General features: G+C 44.4%; 1 protein-coding gene across 1 annotated transcript; it reads right to left on the reverse strand.

Moving 5' to 3' along the window:
• Positions 1-1,541: 1,541 nt before the first annotated feature.
• C1H17orf78 (chromosome 1 C17orf78 homolog) lies at positions 1,542-24,204 on the reverse strand. Its single transcript, XM_049764322.1, has 7 exons — positions 24,147-24,204; positions 21,468-21,554; positions 19,050-19,298; positions 6,247-6,369; positions 4,147-4,274; positions 3,235-3,345; positions 1,542-1,619 (listed from the first exon to the last, which is right to left on the reverse strand). Exons 1-7 carry the CDS (start codon positions 24,202-24,204, stop codon positions 1,542-1,544), a joined length of 834 nt encoding a protein of 277 aa, XP_049620279.1.
• Positions 24,205-25,298: the final 1,094 nt, after the last annotated feature.

Raw genomic sequence — 25,298 nt, forward strand, 5'->3', positions numbered from 1 at the left:
GAGCACAGAGCCAGGAATAGCCCCTGAATACTGCTGGCTATGCTGCCCCCCAACATTTACTGATAATAAATCAAAGAGAAATTATTTTAAAACAGTTTATTTGTGGGGCACAGCTAGTGATACTCAGGGTCTGTTTCTGGCTCTGCATTCAAGAATTGCTCCTGGAGGGCACAGGGAGACCATAAGGAACGCTGAAGGTCAAACCTGAGTTGGCCACAGTTTTTTTAAATTAGGTGACCCCCCCCCATCTAAAGTGCCCACCCACCACTTGAGAGATGCACTAGGGCACTGGGGAGAGCTCCAGGAATTCCTTGAAAACACCCTCTCCCATGCATGTATGGATCTCATCTCTTTCTAGATCAGTTTGAATATTAAATCTTGGCTTGGACTGATAGTACAACAGTATGATGCTTGCCTTGCATGCAGAAGAACCAAGATCAATTCCCAGGCATCCCATATGGTCTTCCCTGAGTATTACCAAAAATATCCCCTGAGAACTATTAGGTATGGCCCACAAACAAACAAGAACAGGGGCCGGGCGGTGGCGCTGGAGGTAAGGTGCCTGCCTTGCCTGCGCTAGCCTAGGACGGACCGCGGTTCGATCCCCCGGTGTCCCATATGGTCCCCCAAGAAGCCAGGAGCAACTTCTGAGCGCATAGCGAGGAGTAACCCCTGAGCGTCACAGGGTGTGGCCCAAAAAACAAAAAAAAAACAAAACAAAACAAAACAAAAAAAACAAACAAGAACAAAAATACACACACACAAGCTCTTTTGGGGGCAGTTTTTATCTTTTTTTTTTTTTTTTGGCTACATCCAGCAGTGCTCATGAATTACTCCTGGGTTATTTCTGCTGGGCTTAAGGGGCCATATTGGGATCCTGTGGTCAAACCCTGGTGGGCTATATATAAGGCAAATGTTCTACCCACTCTGCTATCACTGATGCCTGAGTACTTCTTGAAAAGAGAAAGGGATACAGTTTAACAAGTTTTGTTTGTTTTGTTTTTGTTTTAGGGCTACACCTAATTGTTCTCAAGAGTACTCCTGGTAGTAGTATTCAGGCTCTACATGGGGTGCTGGGGACTGAACCTGGGTTAGTCATCTACAAGGCAAGAGGTCTACCAGCTGCACTGTCTCTCTCAATTTAACATATTTTTAACCTGAGAAATAAGAAGAGAATTGCTGAGAACTTGGAACATTCTACCTAAATGAAATGATCGGACAAAACCTTGTTTTCGGTTTTCTGCCTTTTTTTTTTTTTTTAGTGGAAAAGTAGCTTTAAAGTCAGATTTTTTCCATTGTCTCCTAGGTCGATACTGTGAGCGAAACTGTTCTAATCATGAGATTCTTGTTCAAAATTTCTACTGACACCTAAAAAATAGCAACATGTCTTGCTGTATAGCTTGATAGTAACCCCGACTGCAAGCCAAGGGCCTCTGTTCATTGGCCTGGTGTTACTGTTGGATTAAATGCCTGTCTTGGTTAATCACAGAGAGAAGACAGTAGCATTCTTGTTCACCAGGTGATGGAGAACACAGTACTTTTCACAAGTATGTCTGCTTGAGCACAATGGTCCCTTCAGCTTCCTGCAGACCTGAGGACATGGGAGCAGTCTGTGCCACCTAGAGATGGAAAGGAAATAGGAAAGATAAGGAAGAATGCAACTGGATATTTTGCTTATGTATCAACAAAATGGTAGCCAGCCATGTTCAAAATCCCACATAATTGTTTTTTTTTCTTTTTTTGGTTTTTGGCCACACCCGGCAATGCTCAGGGATTACTCCTGGCTGTCTGCTCAGAAATAGCTCCTGGCAGGCACGGGGGACCATATGGGACACCGGGATTCGAACCAACCACCTTTGGTCCTGGATCGGCTGCTTGCAAGGCAAACGCCGCTGTGCTATCTCTCCAGGCCCAAACCCACATAATTGTGAGCACATAGCATTTTTGCCTATGCTACCAAATTACTCTAGGAAAAGCTGTTATGCTTACCCTGAGAAAGAACCAGTAAGGTACATTTCTGAAAGCCTATTGATTGGGAACTATAACCACTAGCAAATAGCTCATAGCTCATACACTCCTGGCTGAACCTAAAATGGAAAATCTACTGGGTATGCAGCTATCATGGATCATAGAGTCATAAAGGTTCTACTTCAGAATCAGAGAGATAGTACAGGAGATAGAGAATTGCTTTGCATACCTGGCACTGCATATGGCCCCCTGAGTACTGCCAGGAGTCACTTTTCCTCCCTCCCTCCCTCCCTCCCTCCTCCCTCCTCCCTCCCTTCCTCCCTCCTTCCCTCCCTCCCTCCCTTCCTTCTTTCCTTCCTTCCTTCCTTCCTTCCTTCCTTCCTTCCTTCCTTCCTTCCTTCCTTCCTTCCTTCCTTCCTTCCTTCCTTCCTTCTTTCCTTCCTTCTTTCCTTCCTCTTTCTTTTTGGGTCCCATCCAACAGTGCTGAGGGATTACTCCTGGCTCTGTACTCAGGAATTAGTTCTGGTGGTGGATGGAAGACCATATTATATGCTGAGGATTGAATCCTGGTAGTATACCATACCTGCTATACTATCGTTTCAGCCTGTCTTTTATTTTAAAAAGTTAATACATGTCTAGGAATAGGAAGATAGCTCAATGGGCTGAGTACATGCTTGGCATATGGGATTCCCAGGTTTGGCTCTCTGTGCTACATAGTTTTCTAGCACCTCTGGGAGTGATCTCTGACACTAAACAGTGAGTAGCCTTGGAGTACCATAGGTTGCTGCCCAAAACTAAATATATACACTTTTTTTAAAATTTGTTTTGTTTTGTTTTTGCTTTTGGGCCACACCTGGCTGCGCTCAGGGATTACTCCTGGCTATCTGCTCAGAAATTGCTCCTGGCAGCACGGGGAACTATACGGAATGCCAGGATTCAAACCACCTTTGGTCCTGGGTCAGCCACTTGCAAGGCAAACGCCCTACTGCTGTGTTATCTCTGACCCCACACATTTTTTATTTAATTTAATTTTTTTTTTATTTTTGCTTTTGGGCCACACTTGGTGATGGTCAGGAATTACTCCTGGCTCTGCAGTCAGAGATCATCCTGTTGGGGCTCAGAGGCCATATAATGGTAGCTGGGATTGAACCCAGGTTGGCAGTATGCAAGACAAAAAAATCCTATCTGCTATAATATCCCCCAAACCCCTGTTAAGCCCTTTTCTCCAAACCAAATATAAGGCAGACAGTGAATACTTCCCTTTACAGGCTGAGAGATGAGCTGAGTTTCAGCTGCCTCAGAGGACTGGCCTCCCTTCTGTTGCCTTTTCCACAGCCACTGGCATCGGCATTGCTCTCTGGCTCTCACACATTGACTCTGAAGGGAGAAAAAGAACTAGTATTAGCTTCATGGCTAGTGTGACTGTGGTTGTCTTCCAAACCAGATGAGCCATTTAAAGATTATATTCTCTTCTGAGGGAAATCTAAGTTCTTTTTGCATATGTCATCCACCAAGGATGACCAGGTACAACAGAGGAAAGGATTCACTTCAGCAATTTTTTTCCTCTGACTTTTTGCATAAGGTCTTGATTTTTCATGTGAAGCAAATATCCTTAGTCCCATTTGACTTATTTTTTGTTTTGTTTTGTTTTGTTTTTGTTTTTCAGCCACACCCATTTGATGCTCAGGGGTTACTCCTGGCTAAGCGCTCAGAAATTGCCCCTGGCTTGGGGGGGCCATAAGGGATGCTGGGGGATCAAATCATGGTCCTTCCTTGGCTAGCGCTTGCAAGGCAGACACCTTACCTCTAGCGCCACCTCACTGGCCCCTTGACTTATTTTTTAATTTTGGGGTCACACCCAACAGTTCTTGGGGTGGGGGACTACTCCCATATTTGTGTTCAGGGGTTGCTCCTGGCAGAGCTTGGGGAAAATGAGGCAGCATTTTCTGAGCAAGGCAGCTGAGATTGGAGAAGCCAAACTGATTTCCCAAACTTATGAAGTGAGCAGCTGGTCTGTTCAAACTCCAAAGTCTGTGCTCACCAAGGCAACGCACACACATACAAAATAATGGGGATGCAGTCAAGTCCAAGACCTATCTTCTCCCTGCTTAGCTGCTTCTCCACAGGACGAGGTCTTTCTCGAACAAAACCAGGAACTCAGTATCACCATGAACTTACAGGGCATGGGACTTCGAAAATGACAAACACTGTGATGGCAATTCCACTGAGCAGCAGAGTGACTGCAATCAGAGATTTGACCACAAGGCTCCATTTCTGCCGCTTCTCTAGGTTCTGATCTGTGTCTGAATTGGAGAGTAGAATAGGAGAAGAACAACCATAAGAAAAGGAAGTTCTTGCCCTTTGAAGGACCCAACATCTCCTTTGTTTTTGTTTTGCTTGGGTTTTGTTATTTGTTTTTGGCCCACACTGGTATGGTGCTCAGGAGTTACTCCTGGCTTTGTACTCAGGAATTGCTCCTACTGTGCTCATGGAACCATATGGGATACCAATTATTGAACATGAGTCAGCCATGTGCAAGGTAAATGCTTTACCTGCTGTACTATCTCTCTGGCTTGATCCCAACATCTTCTGTATCATTCAATTTTAGTATTGGAATGGGTATTGCTGTACCCAGTTGTACGCAATTTAGTATCTGGTATTATGGAAGCAAGTACCTGTACCCAACAGCCTATGGCTTGGACTCAGATGTCCATCCAGGCTGTGACAGGGTCCTATACTCATGGGACAGATTTGGCCATCATGGCCTCTACCCTGACCTTCTCAGCCTCTTCCAAGTGGGTTATTGACTTGATATTTGGGATCTTTCCATGATCTAGTAGGACTAATAGTTGCACTGCTCTTTGAAGAGGTACCCAGGAAGCGCTGCTCATTTCCTCCTATACTGATTGCCTAGTCTCTGCCCTTGTGCCCTGGCACCCCTCAAGGCACCACTTCTCCTATGGTTCTCTTGGCTGTAGAAGAGCAAAGGTGAATTGGCATTGCTTCTGGGTCTAAAGAATCTTGTTATTTTTTGAAGGGAGGGAGTCACATTCAGTAGTGCTCAGCCCTCCCTCCTGACAGAGGACCTTAGGAGTGTCAGGGATTGAACATGGGCCACCTTGTGCAAGGCATATAGATGTACTATCAATGTACTATCTCCACTGCTTCTAACTTTAAAAAAAAATGCAAGTCCCAGTTCATTTCAGGAGGTGCTTTCTAGGAATTAGCAGATAAAACCGTCACTGTGCTTATCTCTGTGATGATTACTGTTCATTGCTCATTTATTTTTATGATTTGGGTATATTAACATATGAACCTCCTCCTCTACCAATCTGCCACAAACCACCTACCACAATTGTTTAGTATTTAAATACACAGAATGAGTGGAATTTACGTATGAGAAGAATGTGCTTTGCTTTGTGTTGAATCCATAGGGTTGGAAAGATAGTATAGTAAGTTTCTTGCCTTGCATGTGGCTAGCCTGGATTTGAATCCTAGCACCACATAAGGCTCCCTGAGCAACTCCAGAGTGATCCCAGAGTACAGAGCCAGGAGTACAGCTGGGTATAACCCCAAACAAAACAAAACAAAAAAGAATTTTTCTATAACAAAATTCCCCAAAGCTGGATACTAGGTGAGCTCCCTTGTGGAAGAAAGGAATGCCACCAGTGGTGTCAAACTACAAACATTTCTGGGACTTTTTTTTGTTTTTGTTTTTGGTTTGGGGCCATATCTAGTGGCTCTCAGGGGTTACTCCTGACTCTGCACTCAGAAATCGCTCCTGGCAGGCTCAGGGGACCATATGGGATGCCAGAGATCGAACCTAGGTTCGTCCTGGCCATGTGTAAGGCAAACGCCCTACCACAGTGCTATCTCTCTGGCCCCACCTTATTTTTTTAATAGAGATGCTGATTTTATTTTCCTCCCCTATAAAGCAGAATTTTTCTCATGTAAACTTTGTATAGACCAGAGATAGTGCAGTGGGTAGGACACTTTCTTTTCACATAGTTGATCCAGGTTCTATTCCCAGCATTATATATTGTCTCCGGAGAGATCCCCACCAGGAGTGATTTCCGAGCACAGAGCCAGAAATAAGCTCTGAGGATTACCAGATATAGCCTCCAGAAAAGGCAAACTAAAAAGCACTGTGATTTTTCAGCCTTAGGGACCATTTAGGAGCACCCAAATTAGTTTGGGGCTAAAATGTTTTGTTTTTCTATTCTTTTCTGACCCAGACTTACTCCTTACCTTGTTTCAACGTGCTAGAAAAAATTCCAATACTTGTGGTTTTCTCTCCATCTTTATTCCCAGGAGTTCTGGCCGTGATAAAGGTGGGAAAAGGCTGTGCTAAGGCTCCCACCACTGGATCTACCTTGCATTGTGAGAACCCTGGTATAAAAGCTATAAAACAAGAAAAGAACTGTTAATGGACACCAGGGGGCCATTCATTCTGTCTTTTCTTGTTACCTGACAAGAGCCTGGCTTTCTCCAGTGGTTGTTCAGCTCCTGGTGTAGCCTCATTGACCTGTCCATAGGTTTAGGGCGTGGGCAGATGGCCATGCCAAGAACAAATGAGGGTAGATACTAATAAGAGATTAGTTCCTGGATTAATTCCTGTGGGCCTTTGACGTGGGATCAGAGGGAAGAAGTAGATGATAGTGTTCTTCTAAGGCTGAAATAAAAATGAGTGTGTAATATGTAACCCTGGCAAGTGTCCTCAGTAAGAAAGGTGACTCCAAAGTCCAAGGAAAAGCATGTAGTGTTATGATTTGTCTTAGAGATTGCTGCAGGCATGTCTAGAGGAGTGGAAGGGTAGACTAAGTCAGCAGACCCACCCAGATTTCTGCATCTTCAGTTTCCCTTCATTCAGCAAATATTTAAAAATGATTTGGGCCACACCTGACGATACCCAGGACACACACCTGGCTCTGCCTAGGGACCATTCCTGGAGAGGCCCTGGGGATCATATGGTGAGTTCAAGGCAAGCAAGTTCTGTGCCTGTTGTTCTGTCTCTCTGGCCTTAACATGAGTGATTGTGAAGTGCCAGATGTTTCTTTTCAGATATTAGTTGGATACATTATATTCTTTTTATTTTGTTTTGTTTTGTTTTTGGGTCACACCCAGCAGTGCTCAGGGGTTACTCCTGGCTCTATGCTCAGAAAGCACTCCTGGCAGACTTGGGAGACCACATGGGATGCCAAGATTCGAACCACCATCCTTCTGCATACAAGGCAAACGCCCGACCTCCATGCCATCTCTCCGGCCCATTAGTTGGGTTCATTCTAAAAAGGGAACAAATAAATGGGAGGGAAGACTGAGAGACAGAATGCAAACAAGAGTCAGTTTTGACCAGATATGCAGCTCTGTGGCAGAGTTCATGACTTGTGTGTATAAATCCTTGAATTCCATTTCTTCACTCCTCCACTACTCTTACCACCCCCCAAAAAAAAAACCCCAGTTAAAAAAAAACAAACAGGGCCAGAGAGATAGCACAGAGGTAGGGCATTTGTCTTGCATGCAGAAGGACAGTGGTTCAAATTCCGCATCCCATATTGTCTGTTCCCCCCACCCCAAGCCTGCCGGCGGTGATTTCTGAGCATAGAGCCACGAGTAGCCCCTGAGTGTTGCTGGGTGTGGTCCAAAAACCAAACCAAAACAAAACAAAACAAAACAATACAATACAAAAAACCAAGACAGTAAAAATGATGGTATGTTAGAAGGGTTAACATTTCAGAGTAGAGAGGCCATAGAGATAGAACAGTATGTAGGACACTTGCCTTGCATGAGGCTAACCCAGATTCAAACTCCACATTTCATATGGTCCAATGAGCAACACTAGGAGTAATTCCTGAGTGCAGAGCAAGGAGTAACCCCTGATCACTACTAGGTGTGGCCCCAAAACTAAAATATACCGTAACAACAATAATGACAACAATAAAAATTTAAGAGTAGAAGAAGAAAAGTACAGGTAGTATGGGGCTGGAGAGATAGCATAGTGGTAGGGCATTTGTTTGTCTTGCACGCAGCCAACTCAGAACAGATGGTGGTAGTTCGAATTCGGCATCTTATTTGGTCCCCTGAGCATGTCAGGAGAGATTTCTGAGTGCAGAGCCAGGAGTAATCCCTGAGTACCACTAGGTGTGACTCAAAATAAATAAATAAATAAATAAATAAATAAGTAAATAAATAAATAAATAAATAAAAAATAAAAAGGGGGGCTGGAGAGATAGCATGAAGGTAGGGTGTTTGCGTTGCATGCTGAAGGATGGTGGTTTGAATCCTGGCATCTCATAATGGTCCCCAGAGCCTTCCAGGAGTGATTTCTGAGCATAGGGCCAGGAGTAACCTCTGAGTTCTGCTGGGTGTGACCCAAAAACAAACAAACAAACAAACAAAAAGAAAATCAAATAGCAGGCCGAGAGATAGCACAGCAGTGGGGCCTTGCATGCAGCTGTTCCGGGAGGGACAACATCCCACGTGGTCTCCCAGCCTGCCAGGGTAATTTCTGAGTGCAGAGCCAGAAGTGACCCCCTGAGCACTGCTGGGTGTGACCCAAAAACCAATCAATCAATCAATCAATCAATAAATAAAGTCTAAAAAAAAAGTACAGGTAGGTTTTATCTGAGAGCTCTGAAGTTTAGTTTATTTATTTAGTTACTTTTGGGGCCACACCTGGCAGTGGTTAGGTCTTACTTTTGGCTCTGCACTTGGAATTTATTCCCAATGATCTTGGAGAACTGTGTGGAGTTCTGGGGATTAAACACAGTTGGCCAGTTGCAAGGCAAATGCTGTACCCTAGTGATTCCCAGAGTTCTGCAGTTTATTGATTTTGATACCATACCTGGTGCTTAGGGATTATTCCTGGCTCTGTGTTGAGGAATCAGTCCTGGTAGGCTTGTGGGGTGACCATATGGGATGCCAGAAATGAAACATGAGACAGCTGTATTCAAGGCAAACACCCAACCTACAGTTCTGTTGATTTGTTTGTTTGTTTGTTTGCTTGTTTTGCTTTGCTTTAGGTCTAGATCTGAGCAGTTTAGACTTGAGTCAGGACTGATAGGAAGTGATGGGGCTTAACCAAGCCAATGTTTAAGGAAGTAGTGAGTTGGCAGCCTTTGCAGGTAAAGAAAAGGCCTGGGTTACAGTTAGAATAGCAAGAAGAAGGCCAGTGAGACTGGAGTGGAGGAAACTAGTGGACCTTGGTGGGAGAAGAGGATCTAGAAGAAATAAACCCAAGGCAGGGTAAATGGCTCAAAGGACTGGAGCACATTTTCTGTATGCAGGTGGCCTAGTTCCTTCCCAGGCACTGAGAACCTCCAGAACGAAAAGCATTCCCTGAACACCTCCAAGTGTGGCCCCTAAAGCTAAAAGAAATAAGAGGAGAACATGGGAGTTGTGTGGACTATCTTTGGCATTCTGCTGAATGGGTTGTCATATGCTTCAGAAAGAGTGGGGATGAAGATAAGCAAATCTTCCATAGGACATAGCACATAAATTCCCTGAATCTTGGTTTTCTTATCTATCAGAGGATGGCAATAAAGTGATCCTTGGCCTCCCTGTTACACAGCGGTGTTGTGAACAGAAATAAACACTGGGAAAGCAGGTGTGACAGCGCTTTGTAAAATGAGTGATATATGATTGAAAGAGGAAAAGCCTAGAGATTCTCTCTCCACATAGAACTGTGCCCTCAGGCCACAGTGATAATGGCATTTCGATGTGGCATGTCTTCTTACCTCCTGGGAGCCCCACTTTGGGGTCGAGTAGGCTTCATCTGTCAGTATATTTTTCAATTCTGCCTCATTTCTAAATGTCCACCCATGTTGGCAGCTCATCTCTTTTCATGTCATCTGCTAGGTAACTGAGCAGTAAAAGGTGGAGCACATTGGTAAATACAAGTTCCTCATTCCCAGTGATGATGGAATGGCAATTTTAGCTTTTCTTTAGCTGAGGCTATTTGAATAAGGATACCCCACTTTGAGAAGATACATAAAAATATGAAGGTATGCAATGGGCAATTTAAGAAATGATGCTTTGCTTTCTTTGAAAGTGATTTATTTTAAATAGGGAACATTAAATATATTATGTTTAAATAAAAATGTGCCCTAGAGATATTCTGTGTTATGAATTCTAGCAGATTGAAAGTGTGATTTGAGAGAGCTTACATATATTGTTGGGTTTATGTTTTAAGTCTAAATCTCAGTTTTATTTAACTTTTGGTTTGGGGACCACACCTGGATGCACTCACAGGCTTACTCCTGGCTCTGTACTCAGGGATCACTCCTGGTGAGGCTCAGGAAACTGTATGTAGTTCCTAGAAGTGAACCCAGGTCAGGTGTGTGCAACACAAGTACATTACCTGCTGTACTTTCTCTCAGGTCCATAAAGCTCAGCTTTAGATTAGTAGGAATTAGATTATCTACTCAAATCTCTCACTTGTGGGGAAAAAATTAGCAGTGGACAAACCTAGCAATTTTTCAAAGGTGATAATATCAGATTAACATTCCCTTGATAGGGGCCGAAGAGATAGCACAGCAGTAGGGTGTTTGCTTTGCATGCAGCTGCTGACCTGGGAGGGACCTGTTCAATTCCTGGCTCTTATATGGTTCCCCAGCCTGCCAGAAGTGATTTCTGAGTGCAGAGCCTGGAGTGACCCCTGAGCACTGCTGACCTGGGAGGGACCTGTTCAATTCCTGGCTCTTATATGGTTCCCCAGACTGCCAGAAGTGATTTCTGAGTGCAGAGCCTGGAGTGACCCCTGAGCACCTCTGAGTGTGGCCCAACAACCAATCAATTAAGTTTTTTTAAAAAATTAAAAAAAATTTTTTTTTAATTCCCTTGATATTATTTCTCCTATCTTCCACAGTTTGAATAGAAGTAACTAAACTTTAAGAATCAAAAGATGGGGGGCCGGAGAGATGGCATGGAGGTAGGGCGTTTGCCTTTCATGCAGAAGGATGGTGATTCGAATACCAGCATCCCATATGGTCCTCCAAACGATTTCTGAGCATAGAGCCAGGAGTAACCCTGAGCACTGCCAGATGTGACCTACCCCCCAAAAACAAACAAACAAACAAAAGAATCAGGAGGTGGGGTAGTGGTGGTAGGGGGTGTGGAGTGATAGCACAGTGGTAGAACATTTGTCTTGCATGTGGCCGACCCAGGATAGGACGGACATGAGTTCGACCCCCAGAATCCCATATGGTCCCCAAGCCTGCCATGAGGTAGTGCCACCAGGTATGGCTCAGAAACAAACAACAAAAAAAGAATCAACTTGCACATGCTGTGATGGGTTTGATCCCCCACATTCTGCCAGAGATGAACCTGCCTGAACCACAAGCAACACCTGAGCACTGCCAGGGTGTGACCCAACAACTATTGCCAGAGCAATAGTACACTGGATGAACATTTGTTTTGCACATGAACAAACCTAGGTTCTGTCCCCAGCAATCCAGAGGAGTGATTCCTGAGTAATCTAGGAGTAACCCTGAGTACTATTGGGGTGTCACTCCCCTGCCAAAAAAAGGTGAACTGGAGACAGAGTACAGTAATGGATTAAGGTATGTGACATAAATCCCTCTCCCTTAGCACTGCTGGGGTGCCTAAAAAGAAAACAAAAGCTCTTAAATACTGACCTAATTCCAAATCCTAATCTATAAGTATAAATAAACCATAGCCTAAATCCAAAAATTTGTATTCAGAGTCACAATCTTATCTGAGGATTGGGGTGGGTGGGTGGAGCAATAGCACAGCAGTAGTGGTTTGTCTTGCATGTGGCTGACCCGGAACAGACCTGGGTTTCAATTCCCGGCATCCTATGTGGTTCCCCCAAGCCTGCCAGGTGCGATTTCAGAAGCACAGAGCCAGGAGTAACCCTTGAGCATTGCCAGGTGTGGCCCCAAAACAAAAACAAAGTACCTAGAGAGTATCTGACCAAAGAATCAGGAATTTTTTTTCTCCTCTAAATGCCCTGTTGTAGATAAAAGGTTTGAGGCCCGGCTATAGGCATTAAAAGAGTACTTGGCTTGCATGTGTAAGCTTGCGTGTTTAATCCCTGGTGCCATAAAAATACATAAAGGTTCCCACGATGCCTAAAGCAGAATTAGAAAGTCTCTTGATCAATACAGAATTTGAGCAATAGGAGCTAGATGATGTCAGCTGTATCATGAGTGACAAAAACGTGATCCAGAAAGAAATATCAGCATGTTTGTACTATATAGTCTCCAGTCAAATCCCATAAACTGTATCAAACATTCCTAACACTATATCCAAAAAAAAAAAAAAAAAGAGCCACCCTGTATTGAGTACTTTAGACTCTAAATTTAGGGTTAGGGACATATCTCAGTGGTAGAGGACATGCCCTCACATTTACAGAAATTCACTGTTATCCAGAATACCTGCCATTGTCTACAGGGGCATATCATATGTGACTAGGAAAGGAATCTGGTTTCATTCCTTTGCATTAATTTTGAGTAATCTAAAACTCCCAAACTTGGGCTGGAGTAAGTAGGGTGTTTGCCTTGCATGCAGCCAACCCAGGTTCTATTCCCAGCATCCCATATAGTTCTCCGAGCAGGAGCAGGAGCAGGAGGAATGACCCCTGAGTGTGGAGCCAGGAGTATGGCTGTCTCTCCTGAGCACCATCAGGTATGGCCCATAAACAAAAACAAAAAAACAAGCAAATAATAACAACAACAAAAACAACTCCAAAACCTGTCAGAAGCTTTTTAGATGTTACTTTTTTGGGGCAACGGGATTGGGCCACACAGGATATGCTTAGGCGCTGTTCCTGGCTCTTTGCTCCGGGATCAATCTTAGTGAGGTACAGGGGATTCTATTCAAAGCCAGGGATTGACTGCTGCTAGTAAGGTGAGCACTTTCATCATTGCACTATTACTCCTTGCTCTGCACTCAGGAATGATTCCTGGCAGTGCTTTGGAGGGCTATATGGGGTTCCAGGGATCGAACCTGAGTTAGCTGCATGCAGAGTAAGCAGACTACATGCTATACTATTGCTCCCTAAGCCTTTTTTAGTTTTTAAGAATTTCTTTTGTTCCTTCCTTCCTTCCTTCTTTCCTTCCTTCCTTCCTTCCTTCCTTCCTTCCTTCCTTTCTTTCTTTCTTCCTTTCTTTCTTTCTTCCTTCCTTCCTTTCTTTCTTTCTTTCTTTCTTTCTTTCTTTCTTTCTTTCTTTATTTCTTTCTTTATTTCTTTCTTTCTTTCTTTCTTTCTTTCTTCTTTCTTTCTTTCTCTCTCTCTTCCTTCCTTTCTTCCTTCCTTCCTTCCTTTCTTTCTCTTCCTTCCTTCCTTCCTTCCTTCCTTCCTTCCTTTCTTTCTCTTCCTTCCTTCCTTCCTTTCTTTCTCTTCCTTCCTTCCTTTCTTTCTTTCCCTTCCTTCCTTCCTTCCTTCCTTCCTTCCTTCCTTCCTTCCTTCCTTCCTTCCTTCCTTCCTTCCTTCCTTCCTTCCTTCCTTCCTTCCTTCCTTCCTTCCTTCCTTCCTTCCTTCCTTCCTTCCTTCCTTCCTTCCTTCCTTCTTTCTTTCTTTCTTTCTTTCTTTTTCTTTCTTTCTTTCTTTTTCTTTCTTTCTTTCTTGTTTTTGGGTCACACCAGGCTGTGCTCAGGGGTTACTCCTGGCTCTGTGCTCAGAAGTCGCTCCTGGTAGGTTCAGGGGACCATATGGGATGCCAGGGATTCAAACCGGGGTCCGTCCTATATTGGCCACATGCAAGGAAAATGCCTTACCGTTGTGCTATCTCTTCAGCCTCCCAAATTTTTTTTCTGTGGGTTGAAGTGATAGCACTGTATTAGAGCATTTGCCTTCCATGCTGCCAACCTAGGACAGACCCTGGTTCGATCTCCATCATCCCATAGGGTCCCCCGAGCCTGCCTGGAGTGATTTATGAGCACAGAGACAGGAGTAACCCCTGAGTAACACCCGGTGTGGCCCCAAAACAAAACAAAACAAAGAATTTTTTCCCCAAGACTAGAAATATAACTCAGTGACTGATTGTGTGCTTAGTATGCATGGGTTAAGTCCTTGGCACCACATATGGTCCTGTGAGCACCTTGAATCTCTTGAGTATAAGCTGCGAGTAGCCCTGAGCACTGCTGGATTTGCCCTTCCTCCCCAAATAGAAACATTTCCCCACACATTTTCCCAGGACTAATTACATGTTGACTTTATAAAGTATACTAAAGAAAGCATATCATGCGTTCATTTATGGGAAAATGTATAGCTAGGTCACATCCCAAAAACCTATCTACTTAGTTTTCCACTCTCTACTTCACTAAACCATATGTAGAATTTGAGATATTTTTTTCCCTTTCGTTCTGCTCATAAACCTCCAGTTTCTCTCAGTATATTTTATCTTCCAACAGTGCAGCAGCAGTAGTAGGAAATCGCCTTTATATAAAGGAGGACAACTGCTTACTTATTGTTTATAAATGAAAACTGCTCACTACTGTTCATAAACTACTAGATAGAAATAATAGATTTCAGAGGCTGGAGTGATAATACATTGGTAGGGTGTTTGTCTTGCATGCAGAAGACTCGGGCTGGACCCAGGCTCGATTTCCGGTATCCCATATGGTCCCCTGTGTCTTCCAGGAGCGATTTCTAATCAAAGAGCCAGGAGTAAACCCTGAGCGCCACCGGGTGTGGTTCAAAAACAAACAAACAAAAACAAAAGAAGAAATAATGGGGGGCTGGAGAAATAGCATGAGGTAAGGCATTTGCAGAAGGTCGGTGGTTTGATCCTGGCATCCCATATGGTCCCCCGAGCCTGCCGGGAGCAATTTCTGAGCATAGAGTCAGGAGTAATCCCTGAGCTGCAGGGTGTAAACCAAAAAAAAAAAAAAAAAAAAAAAAAAAGAAGAAGAAGAAGAAAGAGGGGCCGGGAAGGTAGCGCTAGAGGTAAGGTGTCTGCCTTGCAAGTGCTAGTGCAGGACGGACCACGGTTCGATCCCCCGGTGTCCCATATGGTCCCCCCAAGCCAGGGGCGATTTCTCAGCGCATAGCCAGGAGTAACCCCTGAGTATCAAACGGGTGTGCCCCCCCCCAAAAAAAGAAGAAAGAATGGATTTCAATGGGACAGAGAGATAGTGCAGCATGTAGGACATTTGCCTTGCATGCAGCTCACCTGAGTTCAATCTCCAGCATCTCATATGATCCTCTAGAGTCTAGAGAACTACCAGGAAAATGGGCTGGAGAGATAGCACAGTGGTAGGGAGTTTGCTTTGCATGCAGCCAAACCAGGATGGATAGTGGTTTGAATCCCAGCATCCTATAAGGTCCCTGAGCCTGCCAGGAGCGAGCCAGGAGGAACTCCTGAGCTCTGCTAGGTGTGACCCAAAAAAACCAAAAAAGAAAAAAAGAAAAACTACCAGGAATAATTTCTAAGTACAAAGCAAGGAGTAACCTGAGCATCACTAGGTGTGGCCCCCAAACAAATAAAGAATGAATATGAGAAAAGAAGAGTAAATTAGGGGCCGGAGAGATAGCATGAAGATAAGGCATTTGCCTTTCATGCAGAAGGTCATTGGTTCGAATCCCGATATCCCACATGGTCCCCTGAGCCTGCCAGGAGCGATTTCTGAGCATAGAGCCAGGAGTAACCCCTGAGCATGGCTGGGTGTGACCCAAAAAAAAAAAAAAAAGAGTAAATTAGAGGCCAGAGAGAGACCATTGAGGTAGGGTGTTTGCCTTGCATGTAGAAGGACGGTGGTTAGAAAGGAGTGACCTCTGAACACTGTCGGGTATGACCCAAAAACCAAAAAAAAAAGAAGAGTAAAATTAGAGAAGTGTAAGGCTGAAGTCAAGAACCACTGTCCAGGGGCCATAGAGATAGCATGGAGGTAAGGTGTTTTCCTTGCATGCAAAAGGTTGGTAGTTCAAACCCTGGCATCCCATATGGTCCCCTAAGCCTGCTAGGAGTGATTTCTGAGCATAGAGCCAGGAGTAACCCCTGAGGGTGCTGCCGAATGTGACCACCTCCGAAAAAAAAAGAACCACTGTCCAGGGCCTGGAGAAAAAGAATAGCAGTTAGGGCATTTAACTTGCCTGTGTTAAACCTGGATTTAATCCCTGGCACCACATATGGTCCCCCAAGTAGTGTCAGGTGTGATCCTTGAGCATTGAACCACGTGTAAAACCCAATTTAGTGCTCCAAAAATAATGCAAAACAAAAACTCAGGAATAGCCTGAAGAACCAAGCTGAAGTAGTACCTATGCCCCATCAGGTGTGGCCTCAAAATAAAAAAGAAACCATTGCTCAGCAGCTGTGAGGGAATAGTGTGGGTAGGAGTGCAAAATGTACACATCAAACTTTGATGCAATAGTCTCCCTTGACATTTGATCTATTGCTAAATTGAAGATACACAATGAAGAATGTATAAGATCATTGCTCACAACATCATTCGTATTTGCAAAATATTGGAAACAACAAAAATATCTATTAATAGGGAATTGGTGGAATAAACTGCAGTTCAGCCATACAATGGAATCTTGTACAGCTATTGAAAAAGAATAAGACAGGGCTGTAGAGATAGCAGAGAAGGTAAGGTGCTCCTTCCAATATGTGTTCCATCTCCCACATCTTATATGGTCCCCAGAGCCTGACAGGAGTGATTCCTGAGTGTAGCGCCAGGAGTAACTCCTTAGCATCATTGAGTGTGACTCCAAAAAACAAACAAACAAAAATTGTTTTAATTTGTTTCAGAACTGTTGTGATAGTGTATACAGGTAGGGCACTTGCCTTGCACCTGGCTGACCTGAGTTTGATCTCTGACATTCCATATGTCCCAGAGTACTGCCCGAGTGTAGAGCCAGGAGTAAGCCCTGAGCATTGTTGGGTGTGGCCCTGAAATTAAAAAAAAATTTTAGGGGACAAACAATAGCATTATGGGTAGGGCATTTGCCTTGCACATAGCCAACTGGGTTCTATCTCTGGCATCCTGTACGATTTCTGAGCATCACCAGTAATGATCTCTGAGTGCAGAGCCCAGAGTAACTCTTGAAGTACCACTAGGTGTGGCCCAAAAACCAAATTAAAAATAAAGATTGGGCCAGAGCAAGAGCAACATATGTGCTTTGCATGCAGCCAACCAGGTTTGATCTCTGGCCTCCAATAATAAGAAAGAAAAGAAAGAATGGATTTCAGTGGGGCAGAGAGATAGTACAGCATGTAGGGCATTTGAACCTGCTAGGAGTAATTTCTGAGCACAGAGCCAGGAGTAACTCCTGAGCACTGCCAGGTGTAGCAAGTAAGGCATTTGCCTTGTGCACAGCTGTCCTGAGTTATTTTTTTTGGGGGGGGGCACACCCATTTGACGCTCAGGGGTTACTCCTGGCTATGCGCTCAGAAATCTCCCCTGGCTTAGGGGGACCATATGCCAGGGGATTGAACCACGGTCCGTCCTACGATAGCGCTTGCAAGGCAGACACCTTACCTCTAGCACCACCTTCCCGGCCCTGTCCTGAGTTTTATCCCCAGTATCCCATATGGTTTGTTGAGTCCACTATGAATAATTCTTGAATAATTCTTGAATGAAGAGTCACCTAACACCACCAGGTGTAGCAACAAAACAAAACAACAACAACAACAACAACCAAAAGAAACCACAAAACTTATTTTTAACCATTTGTCTTTTATACTAAGACAAATTTTCATGGATCAATTTTTTTGTTTGTTTGGGGGTTATACCTGGCAGCACTCAGGTGTTACTTCTAGCTCTGCACTCAAAAATCACTCCTGGCAGGCTCAGGGGACCATATGGGATGACGGGATTCGAACCACTGTCCTTCTGCATGCAAGGCAAATGCCTTGCATTTGGGAATGAGGGGCCAGAGTGATAACACAATGGGTAGGGGGTAACCCCTGGCATCTTATATAGTTCCCCAAGCCTGCCAGGAGTAATTTCTGAGAACAGAACCAGGAATTACCCCTGAGCACTGCCAGATGTGGTCCAAATATGAAAACTAAAAGACAAACAAATGAACAAAAAGGAGTAAGATGGGGTCGGAGAGATAGCACAGCAGTAGGGCGTTTGCCCTGCAAGCAGCTGATCCATGACAGATGTCTGTGTTCAAATTCCGCATTCCATATGTCCCCACATGCCTGCCAGGAGTGATTTCTGAGCACAGAGCCAGGAGTAATCCCTGAGCACCTCTGGGTATGACCCCCCCCCAAAAAAGGAGTAAGACTAATTGCATCTATTGATTATGAAGCCACACATAATACATTGCTAAGTGGAATAAAGGTAAAGAAGTGTATATGGTTGACTATTTTTTATGATTAACTATGTTTTAAGATACATACCATGCAAGTAGGGAATAACCCTGTAAGGGAAATCAGTAAACTTGCAATAGAATTTCCTCAGAAACAGAGAATTGCAAGATTGAGAGATTGGTGTGGGAAGGAGATTTACTCTTTATCATTAATCTGTACATTTGAACATTCTAGTGTACAATCAAAGCTTTAAAATTGTTTTAAAAAATCGAACAGCAGGCTGGAGAGACAGCATAGCGGTAGGGCGTTTTGTTTGCTTTGCATGTGGCTGACCTGAATGGACCTGGGTTTGATTCCCAACATCCCATATGATCCCCTGAGCCTGCCAGGAATGATTTCTGAGTGCAGAGCCAGGGGTAACCCCTGAGCACTGCTGAGTGTCGCCCAAAAACCAAAAAACAAACAAACAAAAAAATCAAATAGCATTTGTCAACATAAAGATACTTACAAAAAATAAAGATAACAGAGTGGAGGTGTGGCTCAGCTATAGAACATTTGCCTTGCATGCCTGAGGTCTGGTTTCAATTCCACATGGTCCCCTAAGCATCACTAGGAGTGACTCCCACACACTGGAGTATGGCTCCAAATCAAAAAAGAAGAAAAAACGGGAATCATGTGGAAATGGCAAGTCGGGGCTAGAAGAGCCCCTTGAGTTTAGAAAAATGAGTCTCAAAGAGGATGTAGATTTGCCCTGCTTCCTCGAACCTTTAGTTGTGCACCCAGCCCTTCGTGCCTTCCAGGCTGTTCCCCAAACATTAGTGCCTTCCTCTTTTCTTTTCTTTTTTTGTAATCTAGTCTCACCTTTTCCTCTCAGGAGGAGGAATCCAGCCTGAAACTTGGAGGCAGGGGTGAGGTGACAACTTGAGGAATCAGAGCCGTCTCTGTGGGGAACTTCAAGGACTCTCAGGCTCTGGAGAGTGTGCTTGACCTTTGGCCTTTTCTCTGGATGGAAAAGGTGGACTTTCACTTTCCTCCCGGAGCCAGAGCACTGCAGGGTAGCCAGAGTCCAATTTTGGATGAATGTGGGCCTTTCCGCATCTGCCCGTGTTTCTGAAAAGAGAAAAGTCAGACCCTCAGAATGAAACGGGTTCTTTTTTCTTTTCCTTTTCTTTTTTGTTTGTTTGTTTGTTTTTGTTTTGGGGCCACACTCGGCGGTACTCAGGGGTTACTCCTGGCTATCTGTTCAGAAATCACTCCTGGCAGGCTCTGGGGACCATATGGGATGCTGGGATTCAAACCACAGTCCGTCCTGGGTTGGTTGCATGCAAGGCAAACGCCCTACCGCTGTGCTATCTCACTGGCCCCATGAAACTGGTTCTTAAATCTGAATAGTGTCCAACTTAACCTGAAGAGATCCCGTGAAACACCTCTACTCTTTCTCCCCTTTCGGGTCCACATCTGCTAAGTATGCATTCTCAAGTCCTACCTTTCCCCCCGTCAGCCATAGGGTGCCTGAAAATTAGATCACAACAGCGAATAAAACCTACAGAAATGCTCTGTCTCCTCTTTTGTTACCGCCAAGGATTTGTTTACCCTTAGATGAATTTGTTTATCCTTTTTTGTTTGTTTGGGGGTCACACCCTGTGGCGTCCAAGAGTTACTTCTGGCTCTGCACTAAGAAGTCGCTCCTTGGAACGGAGAGATAGCACAGCGGTAGGGCTTTTGCCTTGCAAGCGGCTGACCCAGGACCAAAGGTGGTTCGAATCCCAGCATTCCATTTGCCCCTCCACCTCATGCCTGCCAAAAGCGATTTCTGAGCAGATAGCCGGGAGTAACCCCTGAGCGCCGCCGGGTGTGGCCCAAAAACAAAACAAAACAACAACAACAAATACCAACCAACAAAAACAAAACAAAACCAGAAGTCACTCCTGGCAGGCTCGGGGACCATATGGGATGCTGGGATTTGAATTGGAGGGCAAACACCTTACTGCTGTGCTATTACTCCAGCCCCAAATTTGTTTATCCTTAAATGAATAATAGATCATCTAAATATTGGTTTATAGAAACTGGAGTGAGTGGGTAAGGGATTTGCCTTGCACATGGCTGATCTAAGTTTGATCCCTAGCATCCCATATAGTACCCCAAGCACCACCAGAAATAATTCTTCAGCATAGAGCCAGGAGTAACCACCCCTGAGTGCTGCCAGATGTGGCCCCAAAACAAACAAAAATTGATTTATAGGGACTAGAGCAATAGTACAGTTGTGTTGCACACAGCCATCCTAGGTTTGATCCCTGAGTGTTGTGTATGTAAACATTTTATGGGATTATTATGTTACTGACCCTACCCTGATCGGTGATTGTGCCCTACCCTAGGGCATTCTGCCCCCACCCTAGGGTAGTACCTGATTCTGCTTCCACCATTGGATGGTATCTGATCCCACCATTGGGTGGTACCTGATTTTGGGGGATAAAAATAAGGGTCTGTGGAAGGCAAGAGGCTTTTGGCAGGAACTGATGCTGAGGCTTTGGACTTCAGTCTTGTCCACCGAATAAAGCTAATATTTCTACAAGCCTGACTGTCTGCGAGCTGTTTACCTGCCGCTTCACCTCAGAACCGCCGGCTGCTCCAAGCTGGAGGGGAAAGACCTCATCCTCCATCCCTCCATCAGTCAACCTCTTCAGGGGCTGACTTGCGACACCTGAGCACCACCAGGATTAACTCTTAAGCACTGCTAGGCGTGGTTTAACCTTCCCTCAAAAAAAGATTTTTTAGGAACTAGCAGTATAGTGGCAGTATTGTCCTTGTCTTGCAAGTGACCAATCTGGGTTTAATCCCCCGCATTCCATATGATCCCCTGAGCCCAGTCAGGAATGATCCCTGAGTACAGAGCTAGAAGTCCTAAGCACTGCTGATGTGGCCTCCCTGAAAAAAAAACTTGATTTCTAGGAAGCCTTTTGTGTATGGGGGTGTATAATTTTAAAAATAGGATGTTTGAGGGGCCGGGCGGTGGCGCTAAAGGTAAGGTGCCTGCCTTGCCAGCGCTAGCCTTGGACGGACCGCGGTTCGATCCCCCGGTGTCCCATATGGTCCCCCAAGCCAGGAGCAACGTCTGAGCGCATAGTCAGGAGTAACCCCTGAGCGTTACCGGGTGTGGCCCAAAAACCAAAAAAAAAAAAAAAAAAAAAAAAATAGGATGTTTGAGATCAAGGTTAGGAATTCTTTACAAGAACACATCTAGAATGGTGCTGATTTTTCAGCATAGGCCCCATTTCCTACCTTGGACCAGCATATCTCTCATGTTTTCTCCATCCTTTGGGAAGATCCTGGGCAGCTGTTCCACTTGACAACTGCTCTCTTTGAATTCTGGAGGGAAAAAAAAAGGTCAGGATTTGGGAGTATGACATTTTAGAATTCTGGAGAAGGAAATACAAAGAATGTGATTCTGCAGTTGGACAAATAGTACAGTGGGTAGGGTGCTTGCCTTGCATATGTCTGATCCTGTTAGATCTCCAGCATTCCATATGGTCCCCTGATCACTGTCAGGAATAATTTCTAAGAGCAGTGTAAGGAGTAACCCTGAATCACTGCTGGGTGTGGCCCAAATTCTTTTTTCTCCCCAAGCCCCAACTAATTCAGTTCTTTATTATAGAACTTGTGTTGGATAGATCAGATGCCCCCAAAGATTCTTTACACACACACACATACATACATAGGGGGCTGGAGATAGTAGATAGTGCAGTGGGTAGGATTTTTACCCTTGATCATGGGTGATCCTGGCACCACATATAATCCCCAAGTACTGCAAGGAGTGATTCCTTAGCACAGAGCTAGGAATAAGCCCTGAACGTAGCTGGGTGTAACCAAGATGACAACAACAACAACAATAATAACAATAAAATAGAATATTTTCAGGTAAGAATTTGTGTAAAGAAAACTCAGTATCAATGCATACCCTTGAGGGAACAGTGTAAAATAGACTTCAGTGAAATTAACTTAGTAATGAGAGGCTAACCAATACATTTACTTGAAACACTGTTATCTCATCACCTTCCTGTTCTGCCTTCCTACTTGTATTAAAAATTTTGGCAGTTTAGGGCTGGAGCAATAGCACAATGGTAGGGTGTTTGCCTTGCATGTGGCCAACACAGGATGAACTCCGGTTCAAATCCCGGCATCCCATATGGTCCCCTGAGCCTGCCAGGAGCAAATTCGGAGCATAGTGTCAGCAGTAACTCCTGTGCATGCTGGGTGTGACCCCCTCAAAATTTTTTTTAAGTTTGTGAAAGGAAATCTTGGAGACAAGATATTTTCATAGAACCATTGGTCATAATTATTTATGCCTTTTTGACATATTAATACTTCTCAGGTGACTCTGAGCTTTCATCTGTTAAATTAGTCACTGCTGCATTTTAGACTATTTCCCCTTAATTGTATAATTTTAGATATTTAATATTTAGGAAATTTAGGAAAAGAGAAATACAGGGGCTGGAGAGATAGCATAAAGGTAGGGTGTTTGCCTTGCATGCAGAAGGATGGTGGTTCGAATCCCGGCATCCCATATGGTCCCCAGAGCCTGCCAGGAGCGATTTCTGAGCATAGAGCCAGAAGGAACCCCTGAGTGCTGCCGGGTGTGACCCAAAAACCAAAAAAAAAAAAAAAAAAAAAAGAGAGAGAGAGAGAGAAACATATTTTTGTTTGTTTTTTTGTTTGTTTTTTTTGGGGGGCACACCCCTTTGATGCTCAGGGGTTACACCTGGCTAAGCGCTCAGAAATTGCCCTTGGCTTGGGGGGACCATATGGGACACCAGGGGATCGAACCGCAGTCCTTCCTTGGCTAGCGCTTGCAAGGCACACTTTACCTCTAGTGCCACCTCACCGGCCCCGAGAGAAACATACTTTATTATTATTATTAATATGATTATTATTTTAATATTTTTGTGGTTTTTGGGTCACACCCAGCAGTGCTCAGGGGTTCCTCCTGGCTCTATGCTCAGAAATTGCTCCTGGCAGGTTCGGGACACCATATGCGATGCCAGGATTTGAACCACCATCCTTCTGCATGCAAGGCAAATGCCCTACCTTCATGCTATCTTTTCAGCCTCATATTTTAATATTTTGGTTTCTGAACCACATCCAATGGTGCTCAGAGGTTACTCCTGACTCTGCACACAGAAATCATTCTGCAGGCTTGAGGAACTATATAGGATCCAAAAGAAGCACCTTATTTGCTGTACTATCTATCTGGCTAAATAAAAACTTTTTAAACACAGTTCACAAAAAGCATGAAACAGCGCCATTTACCATGCACCATCCTTTCTTCCTGCTCTCCCAGCTTGAAAGTATCTTCATGGACCTACATGTACCACCTTGAAAAAGGGAAGCTAGGGCTGGAGAGATATTACAGTGGGTAGAAACACAGCTGACCCAGGTTCTATTACTGGTATGGCATGTCCTCTTAGTACTGCCAGGAATCCCTGAATGCAAAACACACACTGGGTGTGTCCTCCACCAAAATTAAAATACTACAATACTCACTGCCCAGGAACCAAGTTGGACATTGGAAGAGTCTGGCTACACCCTAATTATTAGACCATTTCCTGAAATATCTGAATATCAATATCTGAAGGGTTAAGAACTTGGGAGTCTTGAAAGGGTGATTTGGAAGTACTGGAAGAGCAATGGAACCCTCTAGAAAAGAAAGCCACCAGACAAACAGGAAAAGAACGAGCTATGTTAGTTATGTGAACAAGAAAAAAGAATGCATCACTTCTCTGAACACTTCTCTGCCATGGTCCTGCTTAGAATCAAGAGGTTTCCTGCAAAGGAAAGCCTCACCTACTGAGTATTGGCAGTATGTTTGATGGGTAGAGACTAGGTCTCAAAACATTTTCTATGCTCTCCTTGGGGTTTTGAGGATATTAAGCTAGATGCTATTTTCTAGGCTCTTATATTTACCTTTCTTGTTGGCATCGTAGGATGTAATGATGAGGCTGAAAACCAGAATAGTATCCATGTTAGCTGGAACACATGTTCCTTGCAGTCAGCCGATGATCTGTCACAGACCCTCAGAGGCTCGTCTCCTACAATACTCACTGCCCAGGAACCAAGTTGGACATTGGAAGAGTCTGGCTCCACCCTAATTATTTAAGACCATTTCCTGAAGACCCAGTAAAGGAGCTGATAGGAGAGAGTATCAGGTTGACTTGTTAATGATTGACTATCATTAATGTCGTCCCTAACATAAAGAACTCTAATTACTTAGAAGTTTCTCTAGGAGAAAGGGCATAAGCACTCAGTGATATGCTTGACAAATACTTGCAGGTGGACACGTAGACTGTGCAGACGTATATTCACCAGCACAAGGCTATATGTCTTGATGCTCTGCCATCAAAAGCTATGGGACAGCAGTTAGGGCATGCATGCAACAACCTGGGTTTGAACCCTAGCACCATGTGGCCTCCCAAACATGGCTGAATGAAGCCCTGGAGCCCCTGTGTATTATCAGATATAGTCCTAGAGATTTTAGCATCCTGGGCCCTAGTACTGATCCAAAGACTCCCTCATGCAAAGCATGTACACTAGTCCTTTGAACCATATCCCAGATTCAGAGATCACATTTTTTTTTTTTTTGTGGTTTTTGGGTCACACCCGGCAGTGCTCAGGGGTTATTCCTGGCTCCAGGCTCAGAAATTGCTCCTGGCAGGCACGGGGGACCATATGGGACGCTGGGATTCAAACCGATGACCTCCTGCATGAAAGGCAAATGCCTTACCTCCATGCTATCTCTCCAGCCCCAGAGATCACATTTTTTATATTTTTGTGCTGACCCTTAGAGGGACCACTCAGGAGATCTTGGGGCTATGCCAGACAATACCCATCCAAGTCGTATTTGAATCAATACTCCTAGTGAATCTTATTCACAATGCTGGAGTTTCTGAAGACTTTGTAGTAGTGTGGTAAGATAGATCAAACAGGGGCCGGAGAGATAGCATGGAGGTAAGGCATTTACCTTTCATGCAGAAGGTCATCGGTTCAAATCCCGGCATCCCATATGGTCCCCCGTGCATGCCAGGAGCAATTTCTGAGCCTGGAGCCAGGAAAAACCCC

Source organism: Suncus etruscus, chromosome 1, assembly GCF_024139225.1.
Source record: "Suncus etruscus isolate mSunEtr1 chromosome 1, mSunEtr1.pri.cur, whole genome shotgun sequence".
NCBI lineage: Eukaryota > Metazoa > Chordata > Mammalia > Eulipotyphla > Soricidae > Suncus > Suncus etruscus.

Bases quoted from the DNA above. Each gene is read 5' to 3' on its own strand.
- C1H17orf78 (XM_049764322.1), bottom strand. From the start codon at position 24,204: ATGGATACTATTCTGGTTTTCAGCCTCATCATTACATCCTACGATGCC. The intron at 6,370-19,049 runs GTGAGACTAGAT...CTTGTTTTATAG, and splicing joins CCTCCTCCTGAGAGGAAAAG to CTTTTATACCAGGGTTCTCA. The intron at 1,620-3,234 runs GTAAAGGGAAGT...TTCCATCTCTAG, and splicing joins CTCAGCTCATCTCTCAGCCT to GTGGCACAGACTGCTCCCAT.